Consider the following 15,244-nt stretch of genomic DNA (forward strand, 5'->3'; position numbering starts at 1 on the left):
TCTTTCATGTGTATTTTCACAGGCTCTGTTTTCATAGTGCTGCCTCCCTCAAAAACTGTGCTTATTTGCTCTATTCTTTTAACTAGTTTCATTTCAGCCGCAGTCTCTCTACTCAGAAGGTTGCCGACTGTATCTCCTTTGATCACGTACACAGTAATGTCATACTTTCTGCCTTTGTATTCAGCTTTTGAAGTAAACTGTTCTGTGCACTTCAGTGGTCCCCCTGGGCTATCTAGCATTATGTTTGAGTGTTGAAGCTGGATGCTTGGCTGTAGCTTTTTAAATGTCTCTGTACTTATTACATTAACATCAGCCCCCGTGTCGATCTTAAAACTAACCGGCGTATCGCCTATCTTAAGCAACACAGTCCATTTAGCTTCTTCAGTTTCATTTTTGTTACTTACTGCGCCCAAGTATAAGCTCTCATCGCTCTCATCTTTTGCTGTCACTTGTCTCACAGTTTTTGACTTACACATTCTTGCCCAGTGTCCTTTCCTTTTGCACTTTCTGCACTCTGAGCTCGCTGCCGGACATTTTCTGATATCTTTGTGTCCTGTTTTACCACATCGGCCACACTCTGTATCTTCTCTTCTGTTCTCACCACCTCTTTTGTATTTTTCTCCCGTCCAGGGCCTATTTGCTGCCTTTGTTGACTGTTTGGAAGTCACTTCTTGCACGCTGCCCGTTGACTGACCCTCCTGCTGGCTGATTTGCTTTGCCACATCCTCGGCCTGCCGTGTCATCTGCACCGCCGTTTCCAGGGTAAGTGCTGTCATTAGCTGCATTTTTCTAGATAGTTCTTTATCCTTAATGCCTACTACGAGTCTGTCTCTTATGTGTTCGTTTCGATTGGTACCGAAATCGCAGTACTCACTTAGCTCATAGAGCGCTCTGATGTAGCACTCCGCATTTTCCCCAGGCTTTTGTACTCTTTGATGGAAACAAGCCCGTTCGTGTATAACATTTCTCTTTGGCATGAAATATTCGTCGAACTTTCCCAGAACAGTCTCGTAATCCTCAGCACTTTCTCCCTCCGCAAATGTAAACGATTTGAAAACATTTTCCGCTTCAATGCCCATAGCATATACAAGAGTACTTATCTGTACGTCTTTATCCTCTTTACTCAGCTTTGTAGCGGTCCTGTAGCGTGAGAATCTCTGTCGCCACGCCGGCCATTCTTCTGGACGGTTAAAGCTGAAGTTTTCAGGTGGATTAAACTTTGCCATCTCTCTTTTCTTATCCGTATACTTCTGACACCATGTCTTGCGTATATTCACGCGGAGGCATTAACCAGTTCGGTTTATTTATTGAGGCTTGTGGAACACATACATACAACGTCACACTCTACATGTGCCCGGTCTTCTTCTGCCGCTCCCTCACTGTGCTCCCCATAACTCCCTGAGGCCGCCTAGCGAGTGGATGTTGTAACACATACCAACAGTATATAATGCCTTGACATTAACCATAGCAAATTTGGAGTTGTTAACTCTATAGTACCACCAAAAGGCCAAATCTGCACTCATATTTCTGCAAATAACTTTTGAAGCGTAAGGTCTGAAGGCAAAATGTATTAGATGTTTTTTCTTATTTTTACCAAAGAATGTTGCCAAAAAGTTATAAAGAGATGAGATTACCAAACTGTTCTCATAAAATGTGCTTTAATGAATTTGACAAAATTCACACAAAAATATACTTTTTTTGCACCAACCTCTAGTACAGTGGTTCCCAAACTTTTTTAACTTGCGGCCCACACAACCAAACACATATGTTTGCGCGGCCCACTGCAAAAAAATGAACTGACCCCACTATTATTAAGTTAATAATTTAGTACTCAAAAGTTAGATTGTTAACTGTTTTGGTACACACATATATGCTATCATATAATGCATTCAGGATGAATTTGAAACATATTTCCAAAGGAAAACCAATCAGAGCTTGATCAAAAAGTTGTAACATCTCTAGAACAGACGTAAGTCAAAATAATCACTATAGTAAAGCTGTAACAAAATTTATAGACTTATGGCAAAAAAATGTAAATAAATAAATCCCATGTCCAGGGACTTTTTTTGCCATGCATGCATTGTTCATAGAGCTCATTAATTAAAGCTGTGCCTCAGGTGTTGAAATAGATTTGTTATACATTATACAGGTTCACACATACTCTGTTTGCAGTGCGTATACAGTATGTGTATGCGGTGCAGAAGCAGCAGTGCGTTATTGTAACGCGAAAGCACATTAAAATAATGCACGAGCGCGAATCTCTGTTCGCACGCAGATTTCCTTTGCTCTGTCACAAAACCAGACGTGCTTGCTCAGATAAACGCTGCTCTCGTCCGGAGAGTGTGCGCACTTAAAACGTGTCCCCTCTCACTTAAACTGCGTCCTGTGCACTCACAACTCTCTCTATGCTCATGCGCTAGATATTAATTATTTTCGTACGTTTTTATCTCTAGCCTTTTACCGCGTGCAGTGTGAACGCTCTGATCCGTTAACATGGGCTCAGACAAAAGGCGCATCACAGACAGTGTGTGAACCTGGAGTTAGGCGTATGCCCAGTCTGTTCTGCATTCGGATTGGATCATCGGATAGTATACTGCGGGAGGTCAGGGCCATGGAAAATCGTGCTATAAAGTGATTTAGAAATTGGGTACGCTCGAATCGTTATTTTATGGCGATTTCGATTAATCACACAGACGGGAAATACCAGATCCAGGCAGAGTTCAGCAGCGGGTAGACAGTCAGCAGAGCAAGCAGTCAGGAGGGAACATGCTGAAAGCCATTTATGCTTGTTTGAATTTGTTGTTTTGTAGCATATGCAGCAAAAATATCTAAGGTAAATTGGTGGTTTTTTCTTAAACCAATCAGCGAGCTCAAATAGTAGAAGCATAGTAACAGTTTAGTACTTATTTTTTGTTGTTTCATTATATATATGAAATGGTGTTGTTATGACTTAGACATTTTTACATATATTAACAATATTATTATTTATTTTAAAAGTAATTGGCGGCCCACCTGCAATACCACTGCGGCCCACAGGTTGAAAACCACTGCTCTAGTAGATTCTGACCAAACTTGGAGCGTGTTATACCAAGCTTGACCTGAGGGCATATGAGTAGGTTAGGCACAGTGCCACCTGGTCAAAGGATATAAAATATATAATTTTTGTATATAATTTCTGACCAGTTTGACCATAAGGCTGATCTTGTTAGATTTGGATGAGCCATACCGAATCAAACAATGCTCGGTTTTCCTATGTCAGCCATTATGATCTGAATTTTCTAGCAAAATGCTGTATATTACAAACATCAAGCATAGCATTAGTTCTGGCAGGTCACTTTAGTCAAGCTCCCATCAGCTGACTCTCAGCTGATCACCATGACAACTATCTAAGCATTCATATATAAGGTCCCTCTGTATTATCAGCAGTTGTCGCATTGCTCAATAGCTAATTACCCTCCTCCATCCCCAGCTCCTCCTCTGTAAGTCAGGATTCAGCCTTCTGATTCTCCTTTGAATGAGAATAAATCTAAAATGTGTACATAAAATGACTGAACTTTAACAATATCTGTAATACATTTATGTTGGTTCTGTTCTGTTTACCCTGGGGGGTATCGCTGCTCTTCCTGCTCTTATCCATGTTAGGCTGCATGGATGAACAGGGAGTTCTTGTCCAGAACAGAACCATACTGTCAATCCAAACTGTTTGCTAACTGTCAGTCATTTTTGATGATAGTGGTCCTGAATGAAATAGCATCATGTTATTGAATCTTATGAATCTTACAAACCCGCTTGTGGGAAATGTGGATGTGGTTTGTATTCTTACTAGGGGTGCTCCGATCATGATCGGCCGATCGTTAATGCGCATCTCGTCAGTAAAGCCGGTTCTCTAATCAGCGGTAAATTCCATCAGGTGTGTGATTTCACATAGAGCAGCTGTTACTACATAGAGCCATTGTTAACTGAGAAGATGCGCAAATAAACGCTGAAAATGAACGTGGATTTGCGTAGCTTCTCAGTTAACAATGGCTCTGTGTAGTAACAGCTGCTCTATGTGAAATCACACACCTGATGGAATTTACAGCTGATTAGAGAACCGGCTTTACTGACGAGATGCGCATAACGACCGGCCGATCGTGATCGGCGCAGCCCTAATTCTTACAGGACATATACAGGAGTCCATTAGGAGCATCTGAAATTATCTCAAGTTTGATTTCTGAACGTAATAGAACTGGTCTCCTATAAAGCAGCAGTGGTTTCTCATATTATTCTCACATTAAGGCTCCTAACCACATTGGCATTCAGTCTGTGCATCCAATTACCTAATTTTGAGACTTCGCAGTAAATAAATAATGAGTGCAAAAATAAACAAGTTTTTAGGAGATTGCCGGACCCATGCTAAAAGGCATTTGCAGACTGGAGCAGAAACCCAACAGCGGTGAGACAACCATTATGCTGTGCAGCATAAACGCAAGCTCAGAGGGGCCTCATGGGTGAGGTGCAGACTGTCCAGAGGCCTATAACTTTCTTCTTGTGCACATGCAGGTGGCTAAGAGCAACATTTATATGCAGCATTACCATAGTGAGGCTGGCTTTCTGCATTAATGCACTACTGCTCTGCTCCCTTCCTACTAAAGCCCTGAATATATGAAGAAATGAATAAATAATAGCAGACCCAGCCTGATTCGTGGGACCCCCTGACGAGCAATGATTATGTTTCCAGACCAGGAGGTGCAGTATTTTCTAAGTGGCTCCATGCAGTTTGCGGCTGCTGATTGGCACAGATAACTGTGCAATTAAAATAAAAGTCACAGGGAAAATTGTTATTTAGCAGAGAATTTCATCTGATTATTTGCAGTACCCTTATTGCTGGCACTGCTCTCCTGATGTCATTTGGGCATAAATGCCTCAATCAAGGGCACAAAAGTGATCTCAGTAATTTCAGTTCGTTCAGGCTAAGCAGACAAATTTGAAATGTACTGACAATCTCTGATCATGTACTTTACTGGTTTATATATACAACTATGTCTATATGTCCAGTAGTTGGAAGAACCTGATGAAAACACAGTATTACATGCCCTAATTCGCAAGAAAACTTAGCTTCCATTCACAGGTATGTGAACAATAGAAAAAAAAAAACAGCAGTTGACGTTCTTGTCTAACAGGTGAGTGTAATCGAATGCACCTGATCTAAGTAGTAAGCCAGATGCAATTAACAGGAATAATGAGGCATAAAAATGCATCATTTCACATGGTGATGATGGTGGGGGATGGCTCTGTATTTTACCCTTGGGTTCTCTGTTTCACTCTGGTGAAACTTGGGCATTTATAATTGCATCTGATTCACAAAAAAGAAAAAGAAAAAAAAAACCCAACAACAACAGTTTTCTCATTCGCCTACCTCACAATTGCTTCATTTTTATAAAGATATGGAAAGCTGGCTATTGACACAAATTTTTAAAAATGAGTGTCAGGGGGCCTCTGTGGGATGTAATGATGATTGAAAAGCTTTGATTGGTGATCACAGCTTCGGCTGTCCTCTTTCACAGTGCTGCAGACAATGGGCTGACCTTGAAAAATGCCAAATGCCTATTTAAAGAAGATGCCATTAAAACAAATTCTTTGGCAATGCAGATTATACGAACATATCTCAAGAGGGGATTTTTAATTGCAAGGCTACCATGTGAAGACATCAAAGATTTATAGCCTTGTACACAGTAACTTCCAGGCAAAAAAAAAGAAAAGCTGCTTTCACATATTGCAAAGAAAAAAGCAAAAAAAAAAAAAAAAAAAGACACTAAACAAAACAAAAAAGCCCCAAAACAACAACAACAATGCTCGCTAAGAATAATATGCAAACAACATTTAACTGTTACATAATTGAATAAAGCATTAAAACCACATAATAAGTTGTCCATGTGCAGTTATTTGTTTATTAATCCAAAAGCTGTATTTTTGTTAGCTAGATATTATTTAAAGAGAAAGAAATAGACTCACGGTCTCCATAGCAACGGAGAGGTCCCACAGTCAGCTTGCCCTCCGAGCCGGGTCGATTTGTGTCCCCAACAGCCACTTGGCTGACCGGTAAGTGGTCTTTATAAACCAGAAGCCCAGAATCATCCCTCCTACCAAACAATATAATTCAGAATACATTGTGAGGATTTTTTTTTTTCTGTATCATAGTACTAAACCTATCCTAACTCTCCTTGTTGACAAGATCTAATGAAGTCATTAAAGCTTTAATATGCAAAAGGTTTGTTTTCTCTCCAAAGCAGCCCTTTGACACTGATGACTGTTTAATTACAGCAATACAATTTGTTTAATCAATGGAAACACTTACTCCATGTATTTTGCAAAATTAGTAAACATTAGTGAACGCACAAATACATAAACCTCACAGGTACATGCACTGTGTTATTTTAATGCCACCATCTTTTACGGTGCCAATGCAACTGCAAAAGCCATAAAAAAAAACAAAAAACAATTATGTATCGCAAACCTGTAGAGGAAAAAAAACCCACCATTAACAATGTGGTTGGGAATGAAATCCAATGTCATAATTTGTATCCATTATGCATGGTGGTTCAGTTTGCTTGGGGTTTATGACAAGTGGCAAGTACATCGCACTAAACCGCTGTCCATCTGTGCATGGGCCATTAACACATACTACTGTGTGTTCAGCTAAACCAGCAACAGAAGCAGCAAAATTCTCTCATTCCAACGGTCTAGCTGTATAAATATTCACAAAATGTATCCAAAACAAGAAGTTGCTGAGGAAATCCATCAAGAAAATAAAAAAGCTAATATGCTAATAAGATACAACTCACTGACTGAGGCTATGTTTACCTTAAGAATATAGTATTTAAAAGATAATTTCCAAGCTCTTAGCATAATGAAACTTGTGCAAACAGACACACTGTACATTATACAAACACAAACACAGAGTTACCCAGGGGAACATAAAGTCTGTTTGGTTATTACTTTCCACCAATCCATCCAATACACTTTCTGTGGAGCACCAATGCAAATATCTAATAGTCTATAGCTGTTCAAAAACCAAGTGAGCTGCCTTCTAAGTGGCCATTCACACAGATTGTGTTTTTGCAGGGCTGTCGAACCGCCGTGTCATGTTTTTGGTCACACTGGTCAAACAAATTTGTCTAGAGCATGTTTACAAAGAAAAAAAAAATGGAAAGGAATTGCAGTGAAATACAAAAGAAGGCTGCAATCTAACTCTCACAGACCCTGCCATAGAAATAGTGCTTGCAAGAGAGAACACAACTTAACTGATTTCAGTACAGTCTGACATTTGCATGTTGCTAAGCTAATAGTGCAATACTCTGATATGTATAAAAATGTACAGGACAAGCAATAATTGGGCAGAACAATCCATTTTTAATTACACTAAACTATTTTTATCAATAATTTTCAATATGAATGATTGCTTAGATAATTCCTAATGTCTCTTTTTTTATTTACCTATTTTTTGTGTGCACTAAAATATACATATATTTGTATTTTGCTTCTTATTCCATAACAATCTCATAACTCTTTTTACTTGATCTTACATTACAATAGCCTGGTTTCCATCACAGATTTGCACAAATATTTTCTAAATGTTGATAAGAAAATATTGCGAAATGATGACATTTCTGTTAACCGATGTTATGCGACTGTTTTAAAGTATCTGGTCAGGTAGGTTGAAAAACATTAATATTATTTTCCCTTTTCCACCAGCACCCCTTTTGCAGAGGTTTCTCTTTTCCAAAAGACACTTCTGTTAAGGCCTGTTCACACCAAGGATGATAACTATAAAGGTAACGATAAAGATATATTTCTCAAAACTGTTTTCAGTATTGTAGAATAGCAGAGTCCACTTCACAGCTATAAAGGAACAGAGAAACAATATCGTTGGGATCACTTTCATAACAATATTTTCCAGCTGATGAATGAAAAAACAATGATAGCCAATCAGAATCAACCCTGCTATATCAAGCTAGAGAATTTAAAGCAGCAGACAAGTGAGCATTCAGAATATGCAGATGATATCATTCGCTGGTGTGGACGCCAATATCTTTATAATTATCTTTATAGTTACAGTTCTTGGTGTGAACAGGACTTTAGAGAGCTTTCCATTTGGAGCATAATATTTGCCATGGTTTCTAGAAGCCATTCTCCCTCATATCTGCTTCAAGGTCTTGATAAATAGTGGATTTTTTTTTTTGTTCTTTAGAATCCAGTATTCATAATTCTTTTATACTTTATGAATTTAATAAAGAACTTGTCTTCTGTTCAAACATACCTCGCCAGCTTTAAAGAATTTTGAAGTAACTTTTCATACACCAGGTGACCTGTAAATAAGAAAAACTGTTTCCATTGTAGTTTAGCTAAATATTGTTCTTTTTCAAATTGCCAGAAAAACCACCTCATGACATTTTTTTTTGCACAATTTACATGCTCCCAATAAGCGTATTTTCAATTCACACTTTCAATTTGCGCAGTATGAAGGATAATGGAAATTCAGCTAATGTTTCTTTTTTAATTATTTATTTATTGTATTTTTACTGTCATTGTTGTTACTTTGCAGTAAAAGATGTTTCTTATTCTGATTCTGATTAGACACACAGTAGGCAAAAACTTCTATTCTGTTTAACTAATTTTACACATTGATAATGTTTCATTATAGTATAGTAGATGTTTCACTAGTGCCTTTAGTGTGCTTTATTTACGTTTAAACAGTTTTATTTTTGAATTAGCTTTTATTTTTATGGTTAAACATTTTTAAGTTTCATTAATTTTATGTGGCTTTGTCTTTTTATGACTTAGGGAAGTCGTGTCCTAGTGGTTAGACAGTTTGACTCTTAACCCTAGGGTTGTGGGTTTGAGTCTCGGGTTGGCAATACCATGACTTAGGTGCCCTTGAGCAAGTCACCGAACCCCAAACTGCTCCCTGGGTGCTGCAGCATAAATGGTTGCCCACTGCTCCGGGTGTGTGTGCACTTTGGATGGGTTAAATGCAGACCACGAATTCTGAGTATGGGTCACCATACTTGGCTGAATGTCACATCACTATCACTTAAAAATATTTCTTATATATATATATATATATATATATATAATTTTTAATAGCTTAAGCTTCAGTTTACAACAATGGTTACAACTTTAATGTTTGGGCATTCTTGTGGTGCCATTCGCCAATCAGTTTTGTTGTGATGTTTTGGTGTTGCAAATGCAATGTTTACTTGTATCTGATAATATACTGCTCAGCTGATTGATTCAAAAAACAGCTGTGCCCAGATGAAAATGCTGTGATAATGGTAATACTAGCAGACTTTCTCTCTTCTTCTCTTTGCAAATCTAAGATGGTGTTTGTGGTTTTAAGGTGGATTGTTTATCTCTCTGCTCATTAACAGCTGACTGGCATTACCAACTACTATATAAAGACCCATTATAAAGGATGTAAATGAATGTGTCTCAAGGCAATACACACACACATGCATTACAGACAATTCTATCAGAGTCTGACGAATGACCTCATTCCCTTCCTCTGTAATATCGCCCACAGCCCTTTGTAGTAATAAAGCCACTGAACACACCAGCCTGAGCTTTCGTTGATAGAAATATCAGGGTTGGCTCTACTTTAACTTCTTTACCAGCACAATCTGTTTGCCATTTGCACAAGTGCTGAGGTCGAGACAACTGCGCCACGCAGCAGACACCGGTGTTTAATGAATACACAGAGACAATAAGGCAGATGGGAACATGACATGCTCGTCTCTCATAAGTTTGATAGGTGGGCTGGGTAGGTCAGTAACTTGCAAATAGCAACTTAGTTTCAAGATCACAATTAGCTACTGGGTTTGATGATTGCCATGGAAACGGCATATTGCTTATCAGATAATGAGTGGCTTACCACTGCTTCTGGTCAGCGTCACAGTTGCAGTAGTATTTGGAGTCGGTGCAATTGCGCTCAATTCCACATGCACATTTCTGAATGCCCGGCACAGAGCCACCCCAGTAAAAGTGCTTCTCATTACCACGGCCGACCCACCATGTGTAAGGCGTCCCATCTGCAAAAACATAAAAGACAGGGAAAGCACACCATTTACTACATTCATTATGTCTTCATTGGAACATATTAACAATAATAAATGAAACACTGTATTAACAAGAATACTCTATCTATCTATCTATTGATCTATCTATTGTTCTGGCATTGTATTAATCTATTCATTGTTCTACTATTGCATCCATCAATTCAAAATGTTATCCATCCATTCATCCATCTATCAATCGTTCCATCATTCCATTGTTTCCATCCGTCCATAATTCTACCATTCCATCCATTCATCAAACAAACCATCATGCATATGTGCCATCCATCCATCCATCCATCCATCCATCCATCCATCCATCGATTTAATGTATCATCCATCCACCATTGTTTTTATGTGTCACCCATCCTTTCATTCATCTATCTATCCTTTAAATGTTTCATACATCCATTCTTGCACCATTCCATATCATCCATCCATTCGCTGTTCCCCATCCAACCATCCATCCATAAATTCCAAAGGAATTCCAAGAAATCTTTGTCCATGGATGACTCAACATTAGCCAATAATTGCATGTAAGAGAGACTACAAATTACGCATTCGGCAAATCCTTATATATTATAATACAGATCGGAGTACTAATTCCCTCCATGTGTAAAGACACAACATGCTCAAAACGATTAACACTTGGCTCTTTGAGAGCATCCATGGAGCACTAGGGGCTGCTGGACTGCAATTCTCAAGCACTGATGTGCGTGCAAATGCCCACATCTGCATGCACAGAGGGAAGCAAGACAATCCAAACACAGTGTAGAGCTGGCAATTGCACTAGAGGCATACATACACACAAGCTTGTGAATACAGCTCTCACACATACATGCATGCGTACACACACGTAGACAGAAACAAAACCACACAAACACACACTGTCTTTCATGGCAGAACAATGGTTTCCTCAATTTACTTCATTAACCTGCAGAGAGATGCATTGCAGATGTATGCTGCAACTGTTTGAAAATCATTGGAACTTCACATTCACTCAGTTGAAACATTTCAGTAGATGACATACTGTTGGCTTCTGTCGTCATATATGCAACGGCCTTATTACTTAAAACAAGCTTGATTCCGGAAGGCAGCTCCAGGGGAAATACGTGTAAAATGTGCTGTGTGATAGAGCTCTCTGTAAATGCTTAATGTGTGACTACATCTCTAGCTTTACATTAAAATAGAAAATGTGCTGTGGCAAAAGTAATTCTCTTTAACGAAACTGATGAAAATCTTTGTTGAAAAGGGGTTCTGGATTTCACGAAATGGAAAGATTTAATCTATTCCATCTAAAAGATACTGTTGATAAAAATACCAAGAGAAAATGACATAATAATAATAAACAATATATGCTATTACTTTAGACTCATGTTGTATCTTGTTTATGCTATTACATTTTTAATACTATGTTCAGAACATCTCAAAAATAAGTGTATGTACATGACAAAGGAAATACATATATATATAGGAATGTAAAAGGACATTTATTGTAAGACAAAAATATTCGTTGACAAAGGGTTTTTGGTTTCTGTAAAGCAAAAAATGACAGATTATACCAATCAAAACGTACAAAAACTGTTACGATCGGAGACCCAGGGAAACACAGGAGACGAGAGATCCAATCGCAGTGTGGGTTTTAATGGGTAATCCAAATCAGAGTCCAACAAGCAGGGGTCAAAACCATAAATCCATCCAACAACAACAAACAGGGAAGGAACAGGAACGGGAATAGGAACTGGAACAGGAAACTCGGAAGATGAGGAAACTCGGAAGGCAAGGAAACCCGGTGACGGAAAGAAAGGACTCCATGAAGACAAACAGAAAAAGACCGGTTAATATAGGGAGGGTAATGAATATCAAGTGAAGGCACCTGAGTACAATTAACAGGAGTGCAATTACTGTGATGAAGGGACAAGGCTATGTGGGAATTGTAGTGCCTACGGTGAGGTGCCTATGGGGAAGTGAGACCACTAGTGGAGACTCAGAGACCAGACAGCGTGACAAAAACAAGATATTAATACAAACAAGTACACACAATAGATTCAGAATGTGTTAAAATAAATAGCATAACAATAAGACAAAAAAGTGTGTTTAAAAAGCCCTCAAAACTGTCAACTTACTTTCGTTGACTAAAATTATGTAATTTCACTATAAATTAATATCTATTGCATGATGAAATACTGGCTAAACTTTTTGTATTACAAAAACAAATGGTGAAAAGAAAAAACCTTTAGTGTGGGATAAATCTATGATACTGATTTACCCCTCGTCTCCACAGATTCAATGAAAAAAATCCCAAAACCAGCAAAGGATAAAAATATCCACAGTTTGAGCAGACAGTCCCATCAGCTCAAAGACTTTCATCTCCACCACACTTAATTAGTAGCAAAGACTCCTGCTATTCCACTATGGAGTCGAGAATAAAGACCAGCACATTTCAGCCTCAGCCGACAGGGCTGACAGATACAGGAGGGACCCGCACATGGAGACTACAGGCAGGAAGCCAACCACCCTGAGTGACTGAAGAGATGCCAAGCAGCAGCCAGACAGAGGGAACAAGTATGAGCGACAAGAAAAATGAACAAACAACAGAAAAAAAAAAACTTCACTGCTGTGATGGACGGACATTATGACAGATGGTGACTGGTCTCTGACACACACCGTACAGCTGGTACTCGTGAAATGCAGTTGAACCGGGGAATGCTGGGATTGATGCAGGTGCATAAGAAACATGGCCAAAAGACACACGTGTGTAAGCCTCACCTGGCCTTCCGGGGGTCTGTGGTGACTTGCAGTGTGAAGTCTATGCCTCATTAAACTCTAGGGCCAATAGAGTTTGCTCCACCAGTGTTATCTGCATGGACTACTTCCTGCTTCCTTCACCTCAGCTCACACCAGGCTCAATCAATCACTCCATTCACTCTTGGCTGGAAACACAACCGCTGGGCCAGGCTAATTTAACAGGAAGATGGAGCTCTTTTTGCGCTCCTGCTGGGTTCTGAAACTGAGTTGATCATCCATTTGTAACCCAAACACAATGATCGTTAAACAGGTGTAAACAAGAATGGCAACTCCAGACTCTCTGAAGAGGCTGCAAGCTATAAAGATTTCAGTCCTGTTATATACTTCAAAGTCTAATTACATTAATGTCACAAAATAAATATATATAAACACACATATATATATATATATATATATATATATATATATATATATATATATATATATATATATATATATATATATACATATATATCGATATATATATCGATTGGGGTCGGTAAGAATTAAATAATACTATAGTGTGAAATGTTTTTACAATTTAAAATAAAAATTTTCTGTTTTGCAAATATTTCAAAATTTCAAGATTCTTTGATTAATATAAAGTAAAAAGAACAGCAAAGAATTTATTTTGTGCTGAATAAATGTATTCATTTATTTGAAAATACATTCTTTTACTTACTGATCCCAATTTATTTTGATAAGTTGTTCAGTTGCGAAAATTTACTCCACATAGTGTGTCTCAGAAACTGGTTTATAAGAGAGTGCTGTATTGAGTTCTCTTACACGTATTTTTGCTTTTAAATGGCTTAAAATCACCTTAATGTTTAAATTGGCAAAGACTTAAAACCTAAGGACATAAAGGTATTTGCAAATTATACATCCCTTCATCTGTCATCGTGTTATAAATGCGGATGGTGCAGGAATGAGTCGAATTTTGCACAATACCCGCAATCCCACACCGAATTTCATATCTTGCTGTCTCCTCTGACCAATTCCTCGACTGTGAATGATGTGAGTGTGATGTCTGTGATGATACTGTGATGTCACTGAGAAACTGCAGCCGTGGCATGTATATGCGCCCCTATATAGAGTATGGGTTTACAGTCTATGTTTGTTATTCACCTTGATCAAACCCCAGTGAGAATATCCCATATCACTTTCTCCATAACAATAAGCTGGAGGTTAATTTAATTTTTGTAACAAAAGAAAGCAAGGAAAAAGAAACTCACCCATCAACAACAGCTGTTTGGGGAAAACACTAACATAATTGGTCTCTTTTGTGAGATTCGTACTGTATTTGCATGTGCATGGCTCCCCAATGAGCCTAATGTGCCTTGAGAGCCATTTTATAAATGAACCTTCAAATTCTATTTCAGCAGCAACATTTCCAACACTTTCTCTCTCTCTCTTACTTTCTTCCCCACAAACAATCTAGTTCCCCATCGTATCTAGTTCTTCTTGCTTGGGATCCACATTACGCCATCCCTTTCGAATTTGCAGCTCTCTGTCACTTCAAAGGACACGTCCCTCCATCTTTATCAGTCCTGTCTCCTCTAAGGTCCCCTCGTGCCTTGTCCCATTTTATCTAAGTGATGTGAAATAAGAATGACATCTTTTTTCCACCCTTTCATGTGAGAAGGAAAGCCCTGCCGCCACATGTAAATGCTGGGATCTTGGCTCGACACATCAGGACCTTGAATGACAGTTTCATTTTCCTGTCAGCAGCGAGAGCCAGCTCTTCAGAGCCAGAACGAATGTTCATGTCTCTGTCCATTGCGAAACGCCTGTCTGCCTCTCCTGGGGGAAAGTCTGACACGATAGCCAGGAAGAAGAGCTCATCAGACCAGCCTAAATTGGGAGAGCACTGCTTTCCTCCTGGAAAAAAAAAGATAGCCCCCACATCGAAACCTGGCACTGATCGAAAATTCATTTCATCATCAGTCTGGCTGAGGAGCTTCTCTCTGGAGGACATGGATGGCTCTTTTCACAAGTTGGGGAGATTACTGTTGCATAATGATTCGCTGACAGTACAACCCACTGTGTAGAATGAACCCCAGTGGGAGCCTGGTATTGATCGGCACTCTCTCTTTCCTTAAATAGAGAACGGCTTGATAAATGGGCTTTATCGAGCTTATCTGTTACGGTAGGTGTGAGGAGACACATGCTGATGGATGCTTTTCAATGAAATATAGAGGAATTAGTAGAGCACAGAGTTACATGCTGGTGTCTCTGGTGACTAAATGTGCACAAAACACCATCATAATGTGTACAGGGTGATACAGACAAAAATCTTGAGATGGAGGGAGCTGTGGCCTGGTGAGTCACAAAGTTCCATTGTGAAAAATCTGTAGCACATTTTAATC

General features: G+C 38.9%; 1 protein-coding gene across 1 annotated transcript in view; it reads right to left on the bottom strand.

Moving 5' to 3' along the window:
* The window catches only part of LOC132115626 (contactin-associated protein-like 2), a 455,893-nt gene that overhangs the window by 98,832 nt on the left and 341,817 nt on the right, over positions 1-15,244 (bottom strand). The window contains exons 17-18 of the mRNA XM_059524041.1: positions 9,911-10,067; positions 5,995-6,122 (exon numbers count right to left, since the gene is read on the bottom strand). Of these exons, the coding sequence (XP_059380024.1) occupies positions 5,995-6,122; positions 9,911-10,067 (285 nt within the window). The remainder of the gene's footprint in view (positions 1-5,994; positions 6,123-9,910; positions 10,068-15,244) is intronic.

The sequence above is a fragment of the Carassius carassius genome, chromosome 35 (assembly GCF_963082965.1).
Source record: "Carassius carassius chromosome 35, fCarCar2.1, whole genome shotgun sequence".
NCBI classification, from domain to species: domain Eukaryota; kingdom Metazoa; phylum Chordata; class Actinopteri; order Cypriniformes; family Cyprinidae; genus Carassius; species Carassius carassius.